Source organism: Salvia hispanica, chromosome 2, assembly GCF_023119035.1.
Source record: "Salvia hispanica cultivar TCC Black 2014 chromosome 2, UniMelb_Shisp_WGS_1.0, whole genome shotgun sequence".
Taxonomy (NCBI): domain Eukaryota; kingdom Viridiplantae; phylum Streptophyta; class Magnoliopsida; order Lamiales; family Lamiaceae; genus Salvia; species Salvia hispanica.
In genome coordinates this window covers 35607202-35634206 of record NC_062966.1, presented here as the reverse complement: position 1 = coordinate 35634206, position 27005 = coordinate 35607202, and the positions used below count along the sequence as shown (strand labels likewise).

General features: G+C 37.7%; 2 protein-coding genes across 8 annotated transcripts; one reads left to right on the top strand and one right to left on the bottom strand.

Moving 5' to 3' along the window:
• Positions 1-6268: 6268 nt before the first annotated feature.
• Positions 6269-12164, bottom strand: LOC125207643 (probable phospholipid-transporting ATPase 8). 3 transcript variants are annotated; one of them, XM_048107071.1, is made up of 12 exons: positions 11849-12164; positions 11201-11612; positions 9094-10454; positions 8889-8999; positions 8514-8790; positions 8319-8407; positions 8137-8245; positions 7851-8060; positions 7615-7740; positions 7391-7489; positions 7098-7289; positions 6269-7019 (listed from the first exon to the last, which is right to left on the bottom strand). In XM_048107071.1, the coding sequence occupies exons 2-12, from the start codon at positions 11591-11593 to the stop codon at positions 6462-6464; spliced, it is 3525 nt and encodes a 1174-aa protein (XP_047963028.1). In that variant the 5' UTR covers positions 11594-11612; positions 11849-12164; the 3' UTR covers positions 6269-6461. The 3 variants fall into 3 exon arrangements, with proteins under 3 accessions (XP_047963028.1, XP_047963027.1, XP_047963025.1); XM_048107070.1 differs by having other exon boundaries at positions 11201-11690; positions 11849-12163; XM_048107068.1 differs by having other exon boundaries at positions 11201-12163.
• A 7688-nt stretch (positions 12165-19852) lies between these two features.
• Positions 19853-27002, top strand: LOC125205353 (serine/threonine-protein kinase BLUS1-like). 5 transcript variants are annotated; one of them, XM_048104230.1, is made up of 22 exons: positions 19853-20116; positions 21087-21171; positions 21321-21576; positions 22144-22398; positions 22628-22752; positions 22851-22895; positions 22987-23068; positions 23163-23231; positions 23302-23472; positions 23587-23652; positions 23752-23820; positions 23903-24016; positions 24115-24188; positions 24596-24826; positions 25486-25577; positions 25673-25749; positions 25958-26080; positions 26153-26195; positions 26281-26327; positions 26425-26486; positions 26568-26619; positions 26730-27002. In XM_048104230.1, the coding sequence occupies exons 3-22, from the start codon at positions 21409-21411 to the stop codon at positions 26781-26783; spliced, it is 2019 nt and encodes a 672-aa protein (XP_047960187.1). In that variant the 5' UTR covers positions 19853-20116; positions 21087-21171; positions 21321-21408; the 3' UTR covers positions 26784-27002. The 5 variants fall into 5 exon arrangements, with proteins under 5 accessions (XP_047960187.1, XP_047960188.1, XP_047960184.1 ...); XM_048104231.1 differs by having other exon boundaries at positions 21307-21576; XM_048104227.1 differs by having other exon boundaries at positions 20991-21171.
• The last annotated feature ends 3 nt before the right edge of the window (positions 27003-27005 follow it).

Genomic DNA, 27005 nt, shown 5'->3' with positions numbered 1-27005 from the left:
ACTACGTGTTTGTATTTAATAGTAGAATATTAAATTAATAATATTCCTCGTAAGAAATTGGTTCATGCCGCGGTGAGTTTACACTTGCACGTGGGCTTCTAGAATGGTGATTAGATAAATAATTACGTTAAGTACTCCCCTTTTAAATGAACGCAAGACTTGCTTACCAAACCTAATTAACGACGTTTTTTAATTTAACGAAATTTATATGCTTTTTATTATAATGTGTTCGTTTAACTTGCTACGGGATTTCGTGATTCTGAAATTTAATAATTATTACTATAGCTAGTGGAGTACTTAGACTCTTAATAAAATTATCATGTACTAGTACATACTCCCTCCATTCCATAATGGAGGCAAAACTTTTCGGCACAGAAATTAGAAAAATTGTGTTAGGCGAGTTAAGTAAAGAGAGAATAAAATGAAAAATTAAAAAAAAAAGTAGAGAGATGAAGAGAGAAAAAAGTAAGAGAGAAAGAATAAAGTATGTGTGGAAAAATTTATTGACTTTTACTAAAAAGAAAAATGAATCTATTATTATGGAATAGAGAGTATTACTTTATTGTTTGCATCGTCTACGTTATAATTAAAGAGGATACAATTATCATCTCTTGGTAATTAATATTGCTATTTTATGCAATCCAATCCTGTAAGAAGGGCAAAATAAGTGTACATCAAAGCGGAGGAAAAAGTTATGCGCAGGCCCTTGACTTTAAATTACATGTATATAATATATGTTCTTTCTAAAATCAAATAATATGAAATTTGAAAAATTATTATTTTGGACAAACGTTAATAAATTATTTAGATTTTAATTTTCGGAAGTCAATGTCATCCAATCAATTCCACTTGACTATTGCATATCCAGCCGCCTTCCAGAATAATGTTCGGCAAATAGCATGAGGAATTAATTATGAGAAAATCCATTGAAATCTTAGTTTACGCTGTCATAAATATGTAGAATCTAAGATTGGAAAATAGCATGAGAAAATAGCACACTTTCTAGAAACATGATTTCACTGAATTAAGTTGTTGTAATTTATACTCCATATCTAGAACTTCTTCACATGCGTTCGAATAAAATAATATGCTATGGAGATTTATTATTTCAATTTTGTATTCCTTCATTCATGCATGTCTCATTTATATTCCATATGAATTTTTATAAATATAAAAAAATAAATATTACTTTAATTATATAAAATATTAGTGAAGTCTATTTATAAAAAGTACTAATAGTAAAATAAAAGATAATGCTACTACTTATTAAATTACGGATATCTAAAAATGACAATATGTTATACTCTAATAGTATGTGTGATATTTTAAATTTTCTTGACCATAGATGCACGACAACATATATGATATATGTATGAAGTATTTCAATATTGTACTAAATTTTCTTGACCAATGGGTGCACGACATCATATAGTGTGTATGAACTATGAAGTATTTCAATATTATACTAGATGAATGAAATACAAGATGTAAATGAATATATGATAGACAGATCTTGCATATCTTCTGCATTAAGATTACTGTCATAATTACATACTACTTAGGAGAAATCTTGATTACTACTTAAAATGCAATTTTTGGTGATTAGACACATGTCATCAATATTAATGAGATGTCTCTATTGAAAACCACACGTTTAATGTCGAAACTGATCATTAAACCTTACATTTCTAACATCCAAAATTCTAAAGGTATGTCTGCAGGTTGAATTTAGTACATGCACGGAATATTGAAAGCTTAAATATATGTGTTTTAAATGGTTGACCAAAAATTTGAAGAATTAAATATATTACTTACTATCTAATTTTCAAAGCTCATATTTTAATAGTGTAAATAGAAATAGAAAATGTACACAGATAATTTAAAAATGAACAGAGTGACCAATGAGAATAAACTTGAATGCAATCAGTTATAGATTAATAGTACTAATTGAATGCATATATACTAACTACATAATCCCAGTGATCAACTTAAAATAGGAATTAATACTAATTTCATCAACAATTTTTATGTCAAGTTATTCGAAACATATCAGGTAACCACCAAATTAAAAGAATATATACTCCAATTTGACCAAAATAATTTGTCTACTCACGACTCTTTCAAAAAAATTCAAAACACATGATATGAATAAAATGAAGTGGTCAGCAAACAAAAGGCCGGAGCTAGGGGAACAACCGAACAAGAACAATATAAAACCTGTTTACTATATCAAATAAAGATAGTAGAACTATGTACATTTTTCTATAATTAATGCCATAATTAAATATTTAGGAGACAGTTCACCAGACCCTCGTGGGATTGGAGGGACTGCAGAGCCGGGCCGGCAATCGGTATGCAAATTGGTGAAACTTTTTTTAATTTCTGTTAGATTTAATTAATTTAAATTGTAAATACATTATACATACAAATTTATTATAATTGTCTGATTTATACACACCAATGATTAGTAGCTAGTTCGATGAAATCCACATTTCCTTCACGAACACTCAAAAGCAAAGTCAAACATAACTTTATTGGAGTAGTACCTAATGAGTAACGAGTAATGGGCATACGAAGTTTCTTGATAACAAAATAAATATTCACTTCCAAGTGGCTTGATGCAAAAGAAAGGCCATAAACAAAGAATTCATGCTTTGTCACTCTGCAATTCTATACAATGTTAAAATCTCATAAACAAAGAAGACAACGTAACCAACCTCTCTTACGCGCTCTACTAGTTAGTACGCGCTATGAAACATTCGATTAATCATCCTAACTAACACTTAATCACCCTAATTAATGTCATCTAATGGTAACACTCATTATGAGAGCACCACCGCGTAAGTTTTTAGCAACAATTCCATGCTTTGTTAAAATCTCATAAAGACACTTATAATTACGCTTTTAACTTAATTTAACTACAAAACATTTTGTTGGTTTTATTGGGTAGACTTTAATTTAGGCTGTGTTATTATGTTGGCCCGATGTGATTAATTCGGCTGAGCCCAATTACTTATCCCCTCTCACCATATGCTGCCACGTGCCCTCTCATTTGGATCCCGCTTCTCAGCCGTTGGATTTAGGGCTGTGTTTGTTATGTGAGAAGGAGATGCGCCGTTCTCATTCACTCTCTAATCTCTCTCTCTACACTCGATCCAGTGTATTCTCTCTTCTCTCTCTTCTTCTCCGATGAACTTCCGGCCATCTCATGGTGATCTCCCATGGTTCTTTGTGTGGTAGATCTGTTGTGAGTGCTGGTGTGAGACAATCTCTTCGATTGCTTGTTGCTGGAGAGGAACTAGGGTTTGTGAGACTAGGAGGCTTTGTGCTGAGATTTGTTCGGTGGAACTTTGATCTGGTGTGAGGGGATTTTCTGGTGGAGGTATTAGTGGTCTGAGGGTTAACTCTATCCTATCCATCCGTGCTCCCTTGGATCTTGTTCTGGAAGAATAGATTAGTGTTGTTGTGGCGGGTTATGAGCCAAGAATCTTTGATCTATTGTTTCTCTCTTTGTTCTTAGTTAGTAGTTTGAGTTTAGCTCCGAGAGGGTCCTTCTTGTTATTACTAATTGTTTTGATTAAATGTGCAGATTATGGAGCTAGCAAGGATAATAGCTTAGATCGGTTCAAGAGGCGACCGGCGACCACCGCGGAAGTGTGCGGAAACCGCCGGCGCCCGGCGGGCAGATCAATGCAGCGGTCCGTTTCGGAAAAATACGCTTGGAAGAGAAGTCTCGTCCGGCGACCGCCGAAAGTCGTGCGGCGGTCCGCCGCCGAGGGAACAGACTCTCTGGAGTTCAACGCGAAGACCGCCGGCCAAGGTGCGGCATGAAACATTTAATTACAGATATTCCCTCCATTTTTTATAAATATAAACTATTTTTCTATTAGTTCATCCTTGACATACAAAATACTACCTCCGTCCCTCAAAATTTGCTACACTTTGACTCGACACGGGTTTTAAGAAATGTAATGGAAAGTGAGTTGAAAAAGTTGGTGGGATGTGGGTCCTATTTTTAAAGTATTAGTTTTATAATAAAATGTGAGTAGGAATGAGTTAGTGGAATATGGGGTCCACTACCAAAAATAGTAAAAGTGAAGTGTATCAAATTTTCAGGGACGGACCGAAATAGTAAACTGTATCAAATTTTCAGGGACAGAGGTAGTAACTTTTACCCTAAGATAAAGTATCATGTAGTAACTTTGTTTCTATCTAAAATGCATTATTTTTGGGATTAGACTCATATCATAATAAATAGTGAGACGTCTCTTTTATAATAGGAGTAATTATCTCAAATAATTATAAATTAACTAAATAACTAAAAACGAAATTCATCCCGCGGACCCACATGGGTGTATAGTTTTCCATGGGTGTATAGTTTTCCCTCCATTATCAGGAGTAACGAATATTGATTCCTTTAAAACGGAGCACAACCACGCTTGTCACTCAGTAAACTGCGATGTATTCAGTTAAAAATTTGAGATCGTCTACGGCGGTTTGTTGCTGATCAGCGGAAATTCTACCATCGCCGCCGCAGCATTTCTTCTAGGCCAGTGTTCGGATTCCATTGTTGGTCAGGCGTTGGAAATCGTCTCATTTCTCGATTCTCTGGAGCCCTAGGTCCGTCTAAATTGCATAGCGATAATTGTGTTTTGGATTATCATTTCACTCTGTGATTTGTAGCGATAATTGTGCTTTGGATTGTTGTTTCCACTCTGTAATTTGTAGCGATAATTGTGTTGCGGATTGTTATTTTCTCTCAGTCATGATGCACGATGCAGTTGTTTTGTCTATCTTCGAATAAAAACAATAATGAGTTTATGCATTTCTACGTTCTAGCTCATGTTAGTTGGAATTTTAGCTATAATTGTGATAGAATTGTTATCTCCACTCAGTTTCGATACCTGTTACACTTTTGTTTTTTTGATCTTATAAAAAATAAGATCCTTTAAATTTCTCATGTTGTTTGAAGATGCTTCATATTATACATTTTCAGATCATGTTAGTAGAACTGTTAGCTGGAATGCAGTCATGTATGTTAATTTGGTGTCAGAAACAATCTGATGGAGGAATGCCAGTACTTAGTTATTTCTCTTATTATTTAGTCATTAGCATAAATATCTGATTTGCATCAAACTGTGCTGCGTTTGGGCTTCATGTAACTGTTTATTTATGTGGTTGTTAAGCTTCATCATATGAAGCTGTTTTTTCCTTTTCTAGTCTAGTTAGTTGCACAGCCGTTGAAGTTGCATATTCACTTTTACTCTTCATTGTATTGTTTGTGCATATATTGAGGCATGCAACTATAGTTCTTTTCAATCATGAGTCATGAACTAATACTTTAAAAGTAGGACCCACGTCCCACCAACTTTTTCAACACACTTTCCATTACATTTCTTAAAACTCGTGTCGGGTCAAAGTGTAGCAAATTTTGGGGGACGGAGGTAGTATGATGTAGTAGATGATTTCTAATATGTTGTTGTTATAAGATACTTTAATGAATGCTTTCCCAGTTTCCCATGTATGCGATTTTGCAATGTTTTTGTATAGCAGTTGCTCTCTTGATAATTTGCGGTTGGTTTTTCTTTAATTAGCCGATTAGTTTAGTTGATAAATTACCGATCACACTATTCACACCTTTAATGAGTTTCCTAGTTATACTTTCAATTATTTTTTTTGAAAGCCATAAATTGTGATAATTTCGGTGCAGAAAAATTAGTTATTTTTATTTATTTTTTAATTTATCTTTTTTGCTTAGAATATTACTGTACTTACTTTTTAAGAAGGTGTAGTTATTTATTTGATAAGGTGGAGTATGATTATATATATTTCTCAATTTACCTTTCTCTTTTGGAGATGCCATTAAAAGTAAAACAATTGTTCATCAATTGGTAATATGCTCTTACATTAAAAGTAAAACAATTGTTCATCAATTGGTAATGTTCTTAACTTGTGAATTAATCCTCTAAAATGGGCCAAATATGTCTTTCATATTATTTTTGTCAGCTTCTCTTTCCTTTCTCCAACTTAATTTATTTTTTTTGTTTCAGTTTAATTATTACTCCTACTAATTAAGATGAATTGTCGTTTGTATTCTGGTTTTTAATGTATAGTTTCTAATTGAATATTATGATTGATTAAATAAATCTTAATTACACTTTAATTACAAATTCATACTACAACAGTCAAAAAATATTAATCGGAATTTAATATTCATAACTATATTAAACTACTACTATCAAGTATCATTCAATTTGTCTCCTCTCCCTGAACAAGCAACGTAAATTCTTGAATATTAACTTCCTTGCTAAAACAAAATACACAATAAAAAAAATTGACCAAGAAAAAAACTACTCCTACTTCCTTGTATACAAACAAAGCTTTCTACAAGACAACTTACAATCAATGTAACTGTGAATTGGGCTTCATCAATTTGAATCCCAACAAATTATCATACTTTACTATTTACACAACAATGTATCTTTCTCCCTCTGTTTACTCCTACTATCATCCGAGGTTTCCCTTTGCCATTTTTGGATAATGTCGTGAGGCATGGGAAAGAACTCCGTCTGAACCGTCCTGTACAAGACGTAAGGCAGCAGACATGATACAACCGCGAGCAGCGTCCCGAGCCAGAAAATGGGGCTCGGCCCGCAGGCCTCCACAAACACCTGGTAGGCCGTTGTCGAGAACAGAGGCGGGAAAGCCCCGTAGATGAGCAGGAACGCGTACCAGACCGCGATGCTCCCCCAGATGACGAAGTGCTGCATCCACGTGAAGTAGTTGATCGAGAGGGCCATCTGGCAGTTGACGGCCCACACGACGCACGTGTACATGTAGACCCCGAGCGCTTCGAAGTCGAGCACGCGGCCGTCTTCGCGGAAGGCTTGGTGCAGGGCGGAGCTGGTGGTGAAGAAGAAGACGACGACCGAGCAAATGATCCCGTTGAGTATCCATCCGAGAATCCGCGGCCAACTGAAGAGGATGTTTTGTATTCCTTCTTGATATAACTCGGGATTCTGCAAACCCGACTTTCCCATTCAACGATAACTACTACTATAATTTTGGGACGGGACTAAATCACGGGCAGTTCGTACCTTCAGACAGAGTCGTGGAGAGACGTCCTGATCGAAAACACCGAGTGCTATCACGGGGAGCGAGGTGAAGAATACGTTGTAGCACGACATATACCAATCGTTATAAGCTGGCTGGCCAGAGAAGGAAGCGTAAGCCTCGAACCAGAAGAGAGTGAACCCGAATGCAATGTTCTTGTAAAAGAAGTAGCACACCTGCATTTTTAGCAGAACGACGAAAGGAAGAGCATCAGATTATCCCGATACTATGTACTCGTTTTTCGTGAGAAGTCTCGATAGAGGGAATGGAGACATACCATCATAGAGATTCTTCGGTAGCACCAGTGGCCATGAACCAACAAAAGGCGTTCCAGAAATCGGAACTGTGCTATGGCAAAGTCACTCGCCATCACAGCCTGAAATAAACGAGTCAAGTTTTGAAATACGTGAACGTTATGCCTTAAACGAGTCTAGATCGTGCTATAGAAGAATCGGGGCGATGTAGGAAAGATATACAACGTAAAACAGGAGCTGAGGTTACCTGCATTCCTTCCACACCGCTGATTCCGACCCCAATATCAGCTTCTTGAAGCATGCCAACATCATTTGCCCCGTCGCCAATAGCCAGCGTCGTCCTGCCCGTACTCTTCTTAACCAATCTTGTAATCTGAATATCTTCAACAGTGACATTACATTATTTGATCCTAGTAAACTCTAAATTCAAAACAGTACAGAAAAACAACGAGCATATTTGAGAAGGGTGGAGATAGGACATACAAGGGCTTTCTGTTTAGGCGTGGATCGACAGCATATAACCGAGGCACAACTAACTGCAAGCTGCCAAAACGGACCCTCCAGATCATCGCTCAGAATGAACGACAGTGACTTGCCATCAATTATCAAAGCGAAGAAACTAAAGTTCCCTCCAGACGAACTCAGTAGCAACATTCCTTGTCTGATTTGGTTCGTTATGCTTTTACGCGAAGCCTAGCATGGCAGACAAGAAGATAAGTTAGAAGGAGGTGTATTTTAAAGACATTTATGGATATTTCGGACCTGTTACCTTTGCAACAGCCTCCTTGTCGCCTTTCCTTTCTAGCTCGATTATTTCTGGAGAGTCTAACGTAATCACAATTTGCTCCATGTCCTCTCGCAGCAAGCTGCAAGCAAACCTACACAAAATCACGGTAGTATAAGATAGCATGTCGCTTTCAATCTAATGGCCACAGTAGCGATTAATCTTACCCGATGTTAATGGCTGTCTCCATCTTATCACCTGTTATCACCCAAATCTTGATGCCTGCCTTTTCGAGCCTTTCAATGCACTCGGGAACCTAGAGAGCGCATACGAGTAAATAACATCAAGAATGGATACATCTAGACGAATACCATTCAATTCATTGTGAACAAATTGAAAGAAAATGCAAGTTGGAGAGTGACCCCTTTTTGCAGTTTGTCCTCTACAGCTGTAGCACCGAGGAGAATCAAGTCTCTTTCAATCTTATCAGCCGCCGCCTCGATCAATGCATCTCTGTCGGGACCAACAGTTGCCTTGGCATCCCGAAACTCTTTCTCCCACGAACTGAACTCTTCTTCGCTAAGCTCACGGTATGCAAGTACTAGAGTTCGTAACCCTGCTTCAGCATATCTTTTGACATGCTCCATCGTGGTAGCTTCAAAATCTTGTGAGTTTTTCGAGAGCCTTTCAAGCATTACACTGCACGCAAGCACAAAAATGCATAAGCAAGGAAACAAAAGGCCCATGTCGAAAACAGGACACTTCTAGTGCATCGATGTCCTCAGAGAGAAATGTACATGTCAGAGCCCTTGGACAGAAGTAGCAACTGGTTTTCGACATTTCTTACAATCACGGACATCCTTCTCCGACTACTGCTAAACTCCAACACATGGAGAAGCTCGTATGGTCTGTAAAAACAATACCACATAAAGCTAGGATAATATAAACTACATAATAATAAAATTCCCAAAAAAGAAGCATGGAGATTTAAAGAGATTGCACCTGTCGACTTTCTGGTGGCTCTCGTGATCCAATTCGCTCAAAGAGATGTGAGACTGTGTTCTTTTATACATCTCGAAGCCAAGCTCCCTAGCAGCAATGACGAAAGCAGCTTCGTCAGGCGACTCAGCTTCATACAAGATTCCCTTTCCTTCCTTATCGACCTCGGGAATGGCAGTATGGCAGAGTGCCAGAACTCGAAAGAATTTCTGGATCATATCCGCATGAGGCTCATTCACCCACTGACCATTCATGACCCGTTCATCGTAAAAGTTGAAGCCTTTAACCGATTCTCCATGTGCCATGCCATCGTCACTCTGCAAACTAGCAGATGAAGTGACTTCAGAGTCATCAAGTGCATCTCCTCTTCTCTTTGCAAGAGCCCTCTCCACTTCCGTTAAACCACGGCCATACGCAGTTCCAACAATCGAACACTTGACAAACTCCATTGAGTTGCACGTCAGTGTTCCAGTCTTGTCAGAGAGTATAGTATCCACTAGACCAAGCTCCTCATTCAAATTCGACGTCTTTGCAGTGGCCGGTCCATCTGTTTCCTCATGATACATATTGATATCTTGATTGATAAATATAATTTGCAATACTTTGACTATCTCAATCGATACATATAGGGATATCGGTATCAAATACCCATACAACATAAGCCCGGTCAGGAGATGTAGGAAGGCAGCCATAAACGCATCATTCGGGTCGAAAAATGCAGTTGTCTGGTCTGGTCTAAGATACCACCTCCTCATCTCCCCGTCATCATCTATATCGCTCTCCGTCATGATTCCAAAGAAGAACGACCCAACGAGAGATACAAAAACTAACAGACTGAAGAGGACGTACACAATTTTATCCATCTTTCTCTCAATCCTACTCCTTTTCGAAGGAGGCTCCATAGAATTCTTCATCACTTTCGTATCATGATCAGTGAAAACAACCACACCATAGACATAATCAGTGTTTCGTAACTTAGAATCTCTTAGAAGAAGCTGTTGCAGGGAGAGGGGATGCTGCTTATTGTTATAGTAAAGAGTTCCGACAAAAGAATAAAGATCCTCATTCGGGTCTTCACACTTGATAACGGCTTTAAAGTGCTCAAAGGAATCATCCTCGTTCAGGGTGCATGTAACATCTAAAGCATGCTTCACCTTTAGATTAGTCTCCCCATCTAAATTTGTAGTTTCGACATAACAAATCCCATCCTCATAACTCGAGGAGAGAAGCAGCAGATCAGCAGGAAAATGCTCGTCCTTGTGAACTTTTACCAAATCACCGACTCTTAAATTCCTCCATTTCTCCTTTAGGAATCCATGATCTTTATCATAGACTTTAACCTTCCGATTGTTGGCCTCTATGTCCTGAAAATAGGTTTTCAGATCAAAATTCATTACACGGGCCAAGGTGTACAGAGAAACGAGAGAACAAGCAAGAGTAATACAACCACGAAGAAACAGAATAACCTCTATTTCCAATAAAATGCACAAGAATGAATGTTAAATAGAATCACTTTTGTGTTTGCAAATAAAATACGAATTTTTCCAAGTACGACTAGTTGCATTCACACAGATAAATTAGGTACTAAAAAATCAGCACATTATGATCAGTGAACTGAACAGATACTATCACACAATAAACCCTTCTATCTATGTTGGAAACAGTTGAGTCATATAGCCTAGTCTATCAAACAAAGTTTCTTAATTACAAAAGCAACGATGAAACATCAAGTTTTCGTCCCTACATATGTTTTTTTGAAACATTTAAAGTAATTCTCCTATAAAACTGTCACAAGCTTTGGCCTCATCTATCCTTCTCTAGTTCAAACAATTCTACTTATATCACCGCCAAAAAAGGAAATTCCACCATCATTCCAATTCTACCAATTGCTTTTCCTGATTGAGGCTACATTGCACAATCGGAAAATAAAACTTCTGCTACACAGCCTCACACATTCTAGACAAAGCGAAACAAGTAGTAAAATCAACATATGAGGAAGCTCTTCCATCCAAAACGAGCAACGAACAATAGCATACAAACAGAGAAATGTCCCTAGTATAGAAACAAACCAAAAGCAACAAAAAAGGATAAAAGCAATAAGAGTATATACCTGCTTCTTACGCCTCCAATCCTCAATGGCTTCCTTACCAATGGTCGCCCCGATCACCAAGAGCAAAGGCAGAAGCACACTATACGCAGAGTAAGGCGCCAGAGGACTAAAAGACACACAAGCCACCACAAGGAAATATATGTTTGCAACCCTCCTAAACTGCTCAAACAACGACTTCGGGATGAAATTAAGCGCGGTGTACTTGGTAGTCGAGACATAGTTTCTCGGGTAACTAGGCAGAATCTGCTCTGGATTATCAGGATCATTACAATACACCACCCTTGAGTAACCCTTTAGCCCAATTTGACTATGTTCATCTCTAAATGATGATCTAAAGCAAGAAAATGAATACAGTCTACTAAACCGAATCCCTTTCTTCCCAGGACTAGCCATATCTCCCCTGTCTCAGACCCTATCCAAATTCATAAAATCAACTCCTCAAATCAACCAATGAGCTGTAGCAATAATTTCAAGAATCCACATTGAATAGCTGTATAAACAGATCGGCAAATGAGGTGTAGCAAGAAATTCAAGAATCCAAGATAATCACAAGAAGAAGAAAACAAAGATGCAGTAACTAAACCCAAATGGGGAAGAAAAGGAAAAGAATTAAATCAGCATCCAACCAAATTGAGCTGTCAAGAAAACCTCAAGTCTCGTTTCCCCTCATAAAAATCCATTCTTTACTTTGGTAGCAAGTTCTCGAGGCTTCTTCCCTCCTTCCTTCCGCCATTACGTGATCGCGAGGAGAGAGAAAGGGTCTCTTTCTTGGAGCAGTAGAGAGAGAAAAGGTGGGAGTTTGGAGTTAGTTTAGCTTCTTCGTTGACGAATTTGAATCAACAGAGAAGAGCAGGAAATGGGCGTGGATTGAATGAGGTGAAAAAGTGGGAAAATTGTTCGGTTTTGGATTAGTTAATGATGATCAGCTGGCATGATTAAGCGTTGATGTAATCAAGATTTTCATGTCGTGTCGTATTTTTGCGTGCATACTAACTACATTATCGTATTGGTCTTAATTAATGATAAAATGTGACACGGCCAATTTTGTATGTGGCGTCTTTTTAGGCTAAAGTATAAATTGGGCTACGTTTATAGACGCAGAAATTTATGCATGAGCCAATGTAAAAGTAGAATAATTGTTGCTGACACGACCAGACAAATATTGCTATTACAATACAAAATTTGTCTTCTGATTTTATCATTGTTTGTACAGGTTAGGTATGTATTGATAATGAAATTTAGACTTGATAATTGAGTTATCGTATCTCGATAAAATTTGGTCAGATTAAGCTTGGAAAATAATTTCAAAACCATATCATTTCAAAAATTATTTCAAGAGAAAGTAATGGGATTGTGCCATTAAAGAGCACTTCACTTACACTATTTATATATTTTAAGAACTTCACTTGACACCGTATACATATTGCCTATTGGTATTAAGAAATGCTTAACTTATAGTACTATTTATTTTTCACATTTTTTAAAATGTTTTCATATTTATGTAAAATTAATTGTATACTTTGATTAGTAGGTAGAAAAGGTGCACATATCACACATATTAAATGCTTAACATTTACTTAAACGTAAGCATTAAGTGTTAATTCTTTTACAATCGATAAGCACATAATACGTGCACAGAGTCTTACGCAAATGGCTTGCTTGTTGATACTCTTAGTATTCCTTAAAGGCTAGCATTGATACTAGGAGTACTAAAAGTATCAATAGCAAGTCATTTCCGTAACACTCCGTGCACGTATTATGTAGTTATCGGTTGTAAGAGAATAAACACGTAGTGATGTATATTTTGCTGGACAGATGCAAGAGAAGATAGAAAAAAAGAATTAACCAATTTCATACGTTTTGTTCAAATGCCAAATACAAACTAATACTTGCCAAAAACAAGTAAACACCCAGAGAAAAAGACAATAGGGTGGGTTGATATAACTCATGTCATAAGATAGATTGATTAGTTGGCCATCGTGATTGATTGCGCAATCTGGACCGTCCAACGCCACATAAGTTGTTGAATTATGTGGTGCGACTACGACTGTACAACCGTACGGTGACAAGCACTTACACGACTTTGTAATATTCATTTGTTGGAATATACTGTTGGATTAGATTTAAACTTGTTTAATTCGGCATAGTTTGATGAGGTATGTAATATTAACTTTTTGTATAATCACAGTTGTTATTTGATAAGTTTACATGCACTTTAATTAGTAATATACTAATAGATACTATAGTAGTAATATTTTAGTGCACTAATGTGTATGTGCGTGCGACATTAATTTTTAGGGCAATTAGTATAAGATTTATAGACTAAATGAGCTATTTTTTTTAATAGACTAATATTTTGGGATAAATTCTCCCGTCCTGGTCTATAAAAAAAACATGCATGTAAGAAGGGATAAATATTTGAATATAGTGTAATTAGCTAATCAAATGTGAAAATAAATTAAGCCAATAAATAACATTAACATTCGTGGGGAAAATTTTGGTGTGGAGGTACACATGGTATCTTGATAAAGTATATTCAATTATGAATATATCCGTCATATTCACAAATAAGCATCTAAACAGATACAACTAATGCATGACTATAAAAAAAATTTAATTTTGCACAGAATTGAGTATTATGATGGTTTTATCAAAGCATACATATGATGAAAATGAGAAATTAAAGTATGAATAAATTTCTGTAGTAATTAATTCCACTTCTAAAGTGATGTTGAAAATTCAAATTATCAAAAAATTTGCTGGCACCACAAATTTATCTTGGTCAACTAGATTATGTCAAACTAATGTTTTACATATTATGATTGTTAAATGCTAGAGTCATTCATCAGTAACTAGTTCTATCTTTGACTTTAAATATGAATTAGTCTTAAAATACTTTAGGTCATTTTTCTTATCGAGGTGTTTACAAAATAGAGAAGAAATTAGTCAATGAAATTGCATATTGATACGCTAATCTTGAAAAAATGTTATGATTGGCTAAATAGAATATTGTTATTATATATCCATACATAGGATATTGATAAAATAAAAATCATATATTATAAACTCCAAATTATAGGATCGTTAAAAAATGTCGATAGATTATAAAATAATAGCAACAGAAAATCTTAACATATTGTCAATGACTGAGACCGTGTTGACACCAAAATCTTGAAATTTTAGATTGTGCTGACACTCGTTAAATGTGATGCGTGTGTGTATCTCATAGGTACAAGATGACAATTACGAGCACTTGCCACATTCACTCATTTTACACCATTGTGCAACAACATTAGGCAGACATGTAACATGTGTAAAATTTCAATTGACTATAGTAGTATATATGCATAATAAAAATATTAAAATAAACCATGTATAAGAAACTTTTTATTGTGAATTCCTAATACGTGGCAGGCAAAGGGGTCGGTAAAATTGGGCCGTCTTATTTGACGAAGTGAGACCACGTGCTTATCGGGCCAACCCGTCGCTGTCGGTGGGCCCTCTACGGAAAATAGAACAAATCAACTGCATGGGAATTATTGCAATCATAAAAAGTAATTTTGATTTAAAATTTTGAGTACTATCCTTTTCATCTTTATTTTATTGCTTTTGACCAACTATTTAAATAATTTATCAACGACCCCTCTCATTTCTCAATTCATATTATGATCAAATATTTCTCTCTCCTTATTCATACACATAATTAATGATCCACCCCCTTACTTTATTAAATAATACTCCCACTCTAGTATTTTTTGTGTCTCCTTCTTTTTAATCTATTTATATGTCAAAAGTTAATTTATCTACTATCTTCGCCATAGTTGAGGCAAAATTTTCCGACACGGAGTTTTAGAAATAAATATTGGGTATGTTAAATAAATAGATAAAAAAGAAAGAGAGAGGAAAAGGTAGAGAGAATAAAGTATAAAGTGAATAAAGTAGAGATAATAAAGTAAGAGAGAGTAAAATAAGAAAGAGAAAAAACTTACCATATAAAGGAATGACTCAATTCTAAAGAAACTTCCCGAAATAGTAAAATGACTCAACTATGGCGAAACGGAGGGAGTATCTTATTAAAAGCTACGTACTCCCTCCATCTCATTCAAGATGTTCATATTTTTTAATGATACATAATTTTAGAAGGAGTTGTAAGATGAAATAAGTAGAGAGAAAAATATAGTTAAATATTTTAATGGAAAGAGAGGAAAAAGAGATTTGTTTTCAAATATAAAAAATGAACATCTTACAAAGGACAAACTAAAAAGAAAATGTGAACATCTTGAATGAAACAGAGATAGTATTTTATTTCCTAATCTTAAGGCCTATTGAAATGGTACAACGGGACAATAGTTACTCCTAATCTATATTCTTTGTTTGTCATAAAGTTTTTTCATCGAAATAATTGTGATTACCTGTTTTATTTTTTTACTATATTTAGTATATAGGACATAAATTTAACTAATGTATATTCCCTCCGTCTGTAAATAGGAGTCTCGTTTTTCCATTTTAGTCCGTCCGCGAATAGGAGTGTGGTTCATATTTACCATAGATGGTAATAGGGTCTCACCTTCTACTAACTCTTTTCACTCTCACATTTCATTTAAAACTAATATATATATAGTGGGACTCCTATTCCACTAACTTTTTTACATTCACTTTTTTTTAACATTTCTTAAAACACGTGCCGCCAAGAAATGAGACTCCTAATGACGGACAAAGAGAGTATATCACTCATGTTCTTTCATAGTTTCATACTCTCTTCATGCAATCATAACAGACATGATTCTTTTAAGCACTCGCCCAAAGAAAATGGGATAAGAGCATCTACAATGGTCGGCTAGCGATCGGCTAGCCGATTCGCGTCGCTGGCCGATTGGTGGGCGCTGGCCGATTGGTGGGCGCCATTGTGGCGGCCCGATCGGCCAGCGCCGAATATTGTTTTTTTTAAAAAAAAAAAAAAAAACTATATAAAGCGATTTTAGTTTCATTTTCATTTGCACCACTTGTTTTAACGAGTTTTCTTTCTCTCTAACTTTCTTGTACAAGAGCATCATCGAGCGATGGATCACAACAACGAGTCCAAGTGCAGCGACGAGTGGATCTCATACTCCCACGGTACCTGTGGGATCTGGATGGGGCCAGATGGGCCCAGGGTTTGACGTCCCTTGGGGACAGTTGATGGGGATGATGGTTGGTGCGCCGGGGGGGATGCAAGGGGGAACCAGGGGGGTATGCCGGGGGCTATGCCGTGGGGGATGCGGGCGGGGGGCGGGGAGCCGGGGAGCGGCGGGCCGTCGGCGCCGGGGTGGGGAGGTATGCACCCCCAGATGCAGCAGCAGATGATGGGGATGATGTGGCAGGGAGGGATGCAGGGGGGGATGCGGCACGGTATGCATCCCGGGATGCAGGGTCACCGGGAGGGACACGGTATATCGTCCCTCGCTTGATTTTTTGACGGCTTCGTCTCACACGTCGACCCCGGTGGAGACGCAGTTCACTGGCGATGACCTTCTGTCATTGCATGATATGGTGATCGATCTCGGGGATCCGGATACTCCCGTTCCAGCGAGGCGGGCCGCGCCGAAGAAGAAGACGAAGGGGAAGGCTAAGGCGGTCGGCGAGTCGTCGCAGCCCGTTGGTGGCGACACCCCCGGCCAGAGGAAGTGGACGGAGGATGAGTACGCCGGGGTGGCCAGGGGGTGGTTGGAGGTGTGCGACGATCCGCTGGTTGCGAACAACCAGCGGGTCGTCAACATGTGGACGAAGATCGAGCTTCCTATAGTAGGCACTGCCCGCACGGGAAGGACTTCAGCGGGGATGAGGTCCGGAAGGGGTGGGAGCGCATCGTGGCCGTGGTCGGCCGATTTTCGGGGTTGTACGCCAACGCCCTCCAAGAGCTCACTAGTGGGCAGAATGAGGAGGACGCCCGGAGGATAGCCGAGAGTCGCTTCCCCGAGGCGGGGAAGTATAAGGAGTTCCTCTTCTGGGAATGCTTTTTGTTGCTGAAGGAGTCCGAGAAGTTCCTGGCGGGGTGCGACGCTGGGTGGCCGAAGAGGCAGAGGCCGAACTATTCCGGCGACTACAGCGGCAGCAGCGGGGCTGATCCCACGACCTCCCCCCGGATGCTGAGGAGTTTCCATCCCCTCCTTCATTTGCTGGTCGCCCTCGCCCGGTTGGACAGAAGCGGGCGCAACGGGCTGCGAGGGGCGGGTCCCCCCTATCGCCCCGCGAGGTCCAGTCCTCCGCCCTCCCACCCGCCCCACTCGAGTACACTCTCCATTCGCGTAACCATACGCGGGATCAGATGTACAAGGTTTTCCAAGATTGGAGGGCCGACACTGACCCCACGGAGAAGATGTTTCTTCACTCGATGCTCGAGAGCATGCGGGTTGATTTGGAAATCGCGAGGGCACGGCTAGCGGGTTCCGACGTGGGCTCAGATACCACGGGTGGCGGCAGCGGCGCGGCGGCGACGACGGCGGACGGCGGCGACGGCGAGGAGGAGTAGAGAGTGGCGAGGCTCGTGTGTGGAAGCCCTTTTTTTAAAAAAAAATCATGTATTTTTTTTAAAATCTTTGTACTTTTTTTTTTTAATGAAATGAATTAATTTTCCCGTATATGTGTCGTAAATTTAATTCCGTAATTTAATCGTAATTTTAATTCCGTAAAATGTAGTATTTTTTGAATTATTTTTTTGCGGCTGGCCTATGGCTGGTCTAAATCGATGTGGCAGGTGTATTTTTAGTGCTGCTGACGTGGCAGAGAGGGAGAATGACTGACCTATTGCTGGCCTATGACTGACCTATTTAGCATCGAAGATGTCTAATAAATGGTAGAGAGAGAAATATGTTTGGGGAACAACAACTTGTAGAAAAAAATTCCAGTCATCTCAATTCTTATACCCGTTATTGCTTTTTGTAACTGGGTACCCAACAATATTTTGGAAAATACTTGTTACTCGTCATAGGCCCAAAATAATTTTGAATCGTGCCCCGTTTAAAGGAAATTACTGATATTATTAACAAAGCTAAGTTAGGCCACTTATATCCAATAAGCATACATGAAGTTCTTGGGCTATAGCCCAATATTGTTTCCAATTTATTTGACTATCTTTTAGTTGACTTTTCTTAAATTGAATTATCTAAATCAGAGGATAAGATTTAAAATTTTGCAGCAATACTTAGATTTTTTTCATAATAAATAAAATATTAGAGATGAAAAGGACGTTCGAATAATGTATACTTACATATTACTACATGTTTTATAATATTGTGGGTCATAATGTCATCATAACTTGACTAGAAAAAAAAAATGGATAACAAGTTTTTTAGTTTGGCTGTCCACCAAACCACTTTCTGCTTTTATTGGTTTTAAAATACTATCCCACTAAGATTTTGAACATGTTCTTTACTAAATTACAACCTTACTATTTTTTTAAAATCATAATTAATGGTTTCCAATACTCAATATAATTTATAGTACTCCCTCCGTCCTAGAAAGATTGTCCCAGTTCATTTTTGGCACTTGTTTTGCAAAAATAATAATAAATATGTAAAGTTGAAAAAGAGTAAAATAAGAGAAAGATTAATGTAGGTAAGACCATTCTCTACATTATTCTCTCTTTTATTTTACTATCTCTCTACTTTAACTATTTATTATTATTTTTGCAAAACGAGTGTGAAAAAGGAAATGGGACAATCTTTCTGGGACGGAGGGAGTAACATGTAGCGGTTGGTGTTTAACTACAAAAATGTGGTTATAGTTAAAGGGGAATGAGAAATAGAACAACATCCTCAAATGTCAACTGTATTAGAAATTTTATTTTGTAAAACATAATTAAATAATTGCAATATACATATATGAATATACGATCAACTTATAGTGTGAGTGGATGAACAATAATTGCGACATCTCATGTGATTCAATTATCATTATGCTCTCCACACCACGTTGATCACTAAGTTAATGAAGTTTAGTTTAATATTTTATTCATTGTTAATCAATATAAACCAGCCACTTTAGATTTGAGAATGTGAAAGCACACAAATTTCTTTAATTTAATAAATATTCACTCGATACATGCCAGTTCGGCACTTTTCACTAATATATGTCACCTAGTATTGATATATAGTAGTACATATTTATACCCAACATATATGGTTGGAAAACTATGCAATCTCTCCCAAAATGGAGTATAAAATTTAATACGATTGTGGAAGTATTGTAAGTAAAGTTAAAATCACACGTTTAAGTGAGTATTATAGAAATTGAGACAATAAGTATCATGTGGCAGGTGTTCAATTTAATGAATCCGACAAGATTGAGTGTTATGAACTGAGTATTATAAAAATTGAGACGATAAGTATCATGTGGCAGGTGTTCAATTTAATGAACCAGACAAGATTGAGTGTTATGAACGTAGTTTGATCAGATAGAATGTAAATTAAAATTAACTTTATTATCGTTTACTCGAACAATCACGAGTCAATTCAATATCGGAAAATGTGGAAACAACTAAACCCGAGCGATCGAACATCCCGGTTGAGCTGAGTTGACTAGTAAACGAGATTCATACCGCGGGACCACATGGGGTGCGACTCTAGCGATACAGTTGTCGCTCTGCTTATCAAATAAACGAAAATTGATTCCCTTAAAAAGAGGAGCAACGAAATAAGCCATTCCAATTGCTACGCTTGTCATACAGTAGAGCTACTGCTTCTAAATTTGCGCAATATACGCGAGATTCTATTGCTGCATACGTATTCAGTTGACAATTTGAGATCGTTGTTGCTCAATACCGGAAGTTCTGCCATCGCCGCCGCAGACGGCGTATCTTCTCGCCGGTGATCGGATTCCGCCGTTGATCAGGCTTTGGAAACCGTCGCATTCTCATTCCGCGATTTGCCGGAACCCTAGGTCAGTCTAAATAGGAGATGAACTGCTTATGAATCTGCATAGTTTTTTTATTGGATTTGTGGCGATAATTGTGTTTATATTGTTATTTTAACTTTGTCATGATGCACGACGCAGTTGTTTTGTTTTGCATATCTTCGAATAGTAACAATCGTGATATTATGCATTTCGAGCTTATGTTGGTTGGAATTTTAGCTATAATTGTGCTAGGATAGTTATTTTCACTCTGTTCTGATACCGTTGCAGTTATTTAGTTTTTTTAATCTTATGGAAAATAAAATCCTCAGAATTTGTCATGTTGCTGTTTAGAATGTTTCAGATTCTCCATTTTCAGATCATGTTAGTATGTTACTTGAACTTTTAGTTGAAGTGCAGTCATGTATGTTAATTTGGTGTTAGAACCAATCTGGTGAAGGAACGGAGTACTCAGTTATTTTCAGTCAGTAACGTAAATATCTTATTGGCAATTGGCATCGGACTATGCTGCGGTTGGCCTTCATGTAACCATTTATTCATGTGGCTGTTAAGCTTCGTTGTGTGAAGATGTTTTGTCCATTTTATGTGATGTTGGTTGCGCTGCTGTTGAAGTTGCATACTTCATTGTTTTCTTCATCATGTGGTCTGTGCATATATTGATGCATGCAACTTCAGTACTTCTCAACCATGAATCATGAATGATACTTTAACATTATCAGTTTCAAGTGGCCTTTAGTGGGACCTGCTATTTGCTGAACATGTGCAGATGATCAGTTATCAATTGTCAGAAGTGTTCTTCCCCAGCATTTGACCCTACTATAAGTTATAACTAAATGACCCCATGCCATCATAACTTGTGTCTTCTCAACAGTTGTTTATTTGGTTTTTATAAACTGTGCAGATCTTATTGTATCATACTAAACTGAAAGCAGACTTGGTGTTTGACTGAAATTTGCAAGAGGATTACCTTTATGATCATATCTTTTCTCATCTGTAGAAGTTTACAAGTGATCACTTCTTTAAGGGCTGGACAGCACTGCAAGTTACTAGCAGTTGCAGGGGGGAGACTTGACGTGACTGCGGTCAGGCTTCACTTGCTAATTTAACCTTCCTAAATTCTTGATGCATCATCAGATTGATATTCTCTGAGCACAAACTCTTGAACATTTTTGGCACATGAGGAACAATGCTAACTTGTTTAAATAACCATAATATAGTACTTTTTCACCAGCCTCCATTGCAACCAGTGAGGGGACTTTTACTATATCAGCAAGGTGTAGCCGTGTAGAAGATTCAACAAAATAAAAAAGCAGAAAATCATGAAGCCGCCATCAGAGAAGAAATTCCCTCTTACTGCTAAAGATTACAAGTTGTGTGAGGAAATTGGAGAAGGGGTCAGTGCTACTGTTTATAAAGCCCTCTGTTTACCGCTTAATGAGAGTGTTGCAATCAAAGTTCTTGATCTTGAGAAGTGCAATAATGACTTGGTAAGTCCTTTTCACCTCTATCTGGCAGAAGATCCTCTTTCGTAAAATACTGTGTCTCATATTTGTTTTTTTAGTGTTTATATTAAATCTATTCTGTAGCTGCTGAACTTACGAAAAATACCTAGTATTTCATCCAGATTTTCATGATTGTATATTTGAGCTCATGTCTTTTACCTCATATGGATACACAAAAAGCTTTGAGTCATGAATATTATCAGCGTATAAAAACTCATTATCATGAAATTGTTTAAATTTTGCAATGGTGGGGATATGACCAGATTAGAGTAAATAAGACACTACACACCTGACACCACAGATTATATAAGGGATAAAGGAATAAAATTCTATTAGATGTACACAGCTAAGGTGAACTTGGAGGCATGAGTCTTGATGGTTGGGGGTTTGTGCTTATCCTAGTCTCTAGGCATGGCTAAGGTGTGTCTATATTTCTAGGGAGGCTTACTATTGTCGTGCTTGTTAAGCATTGTTACTCTGCACACTTGCAATTTGTGCAGTATATTACATCTTTCTTTTGACTTTCTCCTGTTGGGTTATTGAATGAAATAGGATGGCATCCGGCGAGAGGTACAAACAATGATTTTGACAGATCATCCGAATGTATTGCAAGCTCACTGTTCCTTCACTGTGGGCCATAACCTATGGGTTGTGATGCCATACATGGGAGGGGGATCTTGCCTTCACATTATTAAATCAGCTTATCCCGAAGGTTTTGAGGAACCTGTTATTGCAACAGTATTGTGTGAGGTTCTTAAAGCTCTTGTGTATCTTCATGCCCATGGACATATTCACAGAGATGTAAAGGTATGCCACATCTATCTCATAGGCTATTATGTGTCATTCATTTTTACAGTTCAAACCCTATCGTAGTAACTAATAAAGAATCATTGGGTAATTTGGTAAGCAGACAATCCTCATAACGTTCAGATTTATTTTCTGATACCTGAAATTGAGCATCCTCTTTACTTTATACGGTTAAGGAACTATGTGCCTTCTGGTATATGGTTGATGTGCTTTTTCCTCTTAATTGCAGGCTGGTAACATATTGATTGATACTAATGGTTCTGTCAGATTAGCGGACTTTGGAGTTGCTGCTTGCATGTTTGATACCGGTGATCGCCAGCGTTCAAGAAATACTTTTGTTGGAACCCCATGCTGGTACATTATCCCCACAAAAACAGTTCTCAGTTTCTAGGTGCACGCCGTTTGCAATACATGCTAGCGTTTGACTTCAATATTTGTTTTGATTTGATCAGGATGGCTCCTGAAGTCATGCAGCAATTGCATGGATATGATTTTAAGTAAGTATTCATTGAAGAATTTTTGGTCAATTCATTTCTTTGATATATTTATGTTTTTTATTTCTTTATGCAAAATATTTTCCTATGACAGAGCAGATATCTGGTCGTTCGGAATAACAGCACTTGAACTTGCTCATGGACATGCACCATTTTCCAAGTATCCACCTATGAAGGTTTAGATCTTTTTTCCCTATATCTCTCTTTTGCTCTCAAATGTGCAGAGAATTCAGTTTGCTCGTTCTTCTATTATACTCCATAAAATTGCAGGTTCTGCTGATGACCTTGCAAAATGCTCCACCAGGGCTGGACTATGAAAGAGACAGACGCTTTTCTAAGGTTTATCTTTTTTTAGGAAAATTACAATGTCGAATCTCTCACATTGCTACTGAACTACAGAATTTTGCAGTCTTTCAAAGATTTGGTTGCTGCTTGCTTAGTAAAGGATCCGAAAAAACGTCCCAGCTCTGAAAAGCTTTTGAAGCACCCTTTCTTCAAACATGCTAAGCCAGCTGATTATTTGGCTCGTGCTATCCTCGACGGCTTATCCCCACTTGCTGAAGGTTTTAGGAATCTTAAGGTCCCTTGCTTGCCTTATTTCCGTGCTTGGTTTTTCTTTTGTTTTACATGAATTGTATTTTGCTTCATTATATTGGTTAAGATCTCTGTAAAGAATCATTTACATTTCTTCCAGGCTAAAGATGCAGAACTTCTTATGCAAAATAAGTCATTATATGAGGACAAAGAACATCTATCACAGGTAAGGAATCATTTAACTCAAGCATGAAACTGTTTGGACACAGAGATTATAGAGAATCTTGAATGTTGACATGTTGTCATGAGTTGTTACTATGTGCAGCAAGAGTACATTCGAGGTGTCAGTGCGTGGAATTTCAATCTGGAGGATCTAAGGAATCAGGCTGCCCTTGTATACCAACTTTCTTCTGATCACTTGGCTAATGGTTAAATTTTAGCACAAGATTCACTAAGGTCGTTTTTGTTGATCACAGATTGAAGATGACCCTACATCATGTTCAGAAGACTCAAGTATGAGATGGAAACACATCAATGGTCAGAATGATCTCAACCAGACAAATAATTCCAGTGCTGCTTCTCATTTGGAAGTATGATTGTATTTGATATCCTTGTGGCTTCTTTTTTTGCTATATTCCTGCTTTAGGGCTTTATTCTCATTGATCTATTTTTTTTCCTATTTTCCTAGGATGAGCTCAATGACATCGATGATTTGGAGAAGTCATTAGCTGCATTTCCTATAAAACCTCTACAGGCTCTCAAGTAAGCCACCCAGATGTGCTTTTGGTTCCTTGCTACCTTAGATAATGCTTCACATATCTCTGTCTATCTGTTGGTAGCTGCTAGTTGCCGATGTTGGATGGTTCCACAGTGGGCTTATCCGATGCAGACTTTCTAATATAGAGTAGTCGGTTCATTAAAAAATCTCAAAAGCTACAAAAGTGTATTCATATCCATCATCTACTATCTTTTGTAGATAATAAACTTTATTCTTATTCTCTTTTATTTTTCAAGTAAGTCTCTTCCCTAAATAAAATAAGAACAAGTAATATCCTTTTTGTCCATGTTACTCAGCCCTGAGGTTGAACTCATCCCTTATGTTCGGATTCATTTACTGTTTATTAGTCGATTATATATGAGGAGATTTATTGTAGACTTATTGAATGCAGAGGTTGTTTTGATGTACATGAGGATGACCCTGGTAGTCCAAGTTCAATAGATTCCGCCCACTTAGACTCCGAACAACAAAGCCAACAACAGCCATTGACAACTGCTGCAGACGAAGAAACGGCAAAAAATAACGGTGGAGATTCTCGTCTAAGTCTTAAAAGAATTCCCAGCATCCCTGTACTGCAGGAAAATAGCCTCCCTGCTAAAAGTTTCAATGGTGATGGAGACAGGTATATTGTCCTCTCTTAGAGTAATGCAATTTTATTTTCCAAAGGTAAAAGCTAACTACTGGTTTTCTTTAGATTTTTATTTTTAACTTTTATTAGTTCTTTTTGGATATAATCCTACTTAACTGAGTTACTATGGTTGCATTTATGTCGTCTAATTGTGCTTCATTAATTCCTTTCTATTTTATCATTTAATTTGCTTCCCATGTGGGTGTGTTGGGGATGGGCCCTGTGGGGGGTGGCGATGCAGGGGAGTTGGGGTCGCAGGGGCAGGGTATGTTTGGGGGAAATGAGGGTTGTTGCTAGTGAAATCGCATTATTATTTCTTTGGAGTTTGGCCCATCTCTTGTTTTTAGCTCCAAACTAGAAAATTCTTTCATAGAAAGCTTCGTGACTCTCCTACCTTGAAGACTTGTTTACATCCACACTTGCACTCCTGTTACCTTGTTGGTGAAAATTCACAAAGTCCTAACTTATTTATTCCTAGAGGTGAGTCTTTGAACTTTTTGACTGCTTGTTTAACTTTAGAAGCATTGATAAAAATCGAATGTCCGGCATTCAGAATCTAACTGGTTAAAGCATTCATCGTATACACCGTGTTTCTCAAGTAGTTTGTCATGCTATAGTCAGCTTTTGAGATGCTGATTTTAAATTTTATGAAGGGAAAATATGCCACAGAGATACCAGGTGGAGCGAAATTGTAGTGGTCCGCTGCAGAATCGTCAAAGAAAAGATTTCAATTATTCTGGGCCCGGTAGTTCATTATTTAATCACCTACATCAGCCTGAGCTTTCTATTAATTTTTTTCGAGTGCTAAATACTACACCCATATTTTAAATGTAAATCCAGGAGAGGATGCATCAGAAGGGGCTGTGGTCGAGCGCAGAGGGCGGTTCAAAGTAACTTCAGCAGATGTGAATATCAAGGTATCAAAACCCTTCTTTGAATCATCATTAACTGTATCCTCTTCACATTTTTGAGGCAAGGATCCGGGATAGTCAGATAGTATGAATGAGTATGATGTAGATTCTCCTACGGAGTATATCGATCAAGCACACCTTTGAAATTATACAGTACTTGGCTCAGATTTCAGTTTTTAGGACATTTTGTAACTACTGTTATTATCAAATCCAGGATCCGGTGAACCATGTTAACTCGATTTCTGGTAGTTCTGCATTCCCAACGAATTCTAGTGTCTTGAATGCTTCAGTTCTCCAGTCATTGCAGTGCATATTGCAGCATAATACAATTAAAAGAGTAAGACCCGCCTCAACTTTTTGCACTTTATTTGCTCTTCTCTTGCTCATCTGTCCCGTCTCATCTTTTCAGGATGGACTGCTCAAAATGATCGAGTTTGTGGAACAAACATCAGGTAAGAATAAACGAAAATCCATACATGACCCATATGATGCTCCTTTACCTTCCCCTCCATCAGCTTAGATATCGGCTCTTTGCAGGAAATGCTAGTGAGTCAACAGATGCAGGAATAACCGACCTTTTGCAGGTAGAGTTGCTCAAGTCGAAAATTTCACCAATTTCTTGTCAAGATCTCCTTTCATTCAGAAGAAACAAACTGAAAACATGTTTTGATGTTTCTGCAGATGAACCCTAGTTCAGCACGCGAACGCGAGCTGCAAGCTCAAGTGATTCAAATGCAACAAAGGTATGAAACCAAAATCACTCATGCACACTGATTTGTCTGGATTTAATGTCCTACCATGCTGAATTGATTTTTTAATATCAGTGTCGGAGGTATGGTTGAGGAACTACAGAGACTCAAGGCTAAGAACACTAAGGTTCGTCTTTGGTTCTTCGTTCAAAGGACAAAATTTCCCTGAACCTGATCCCTGTTCAAATACATGTGTATGTCATAATAACTTGCTGGATTTTGTTGGATTATTTGCAGTTGGAACGAGAACTATTCATGATGCTCAAGAAAGATGACAAGATACCAGAATAATGAGAGACACAAGGGAAGCTCGTGATTCATCAAATTTATCCTCTGTTTTTCTCTAGGAAATTTTCCTGTGTATATACTTCCAATGCAGCTTTGGTTTGTATGCTGAGGTTTTGTGTTAATTGTGAGCTTGGTCCAATTGTTTGTTTGACATTACAATCATGAGTTGCTGCAGTTTCTTAGTGGAGATACCACTTCATTGTATTGAAGCATTTTTATCAAGTT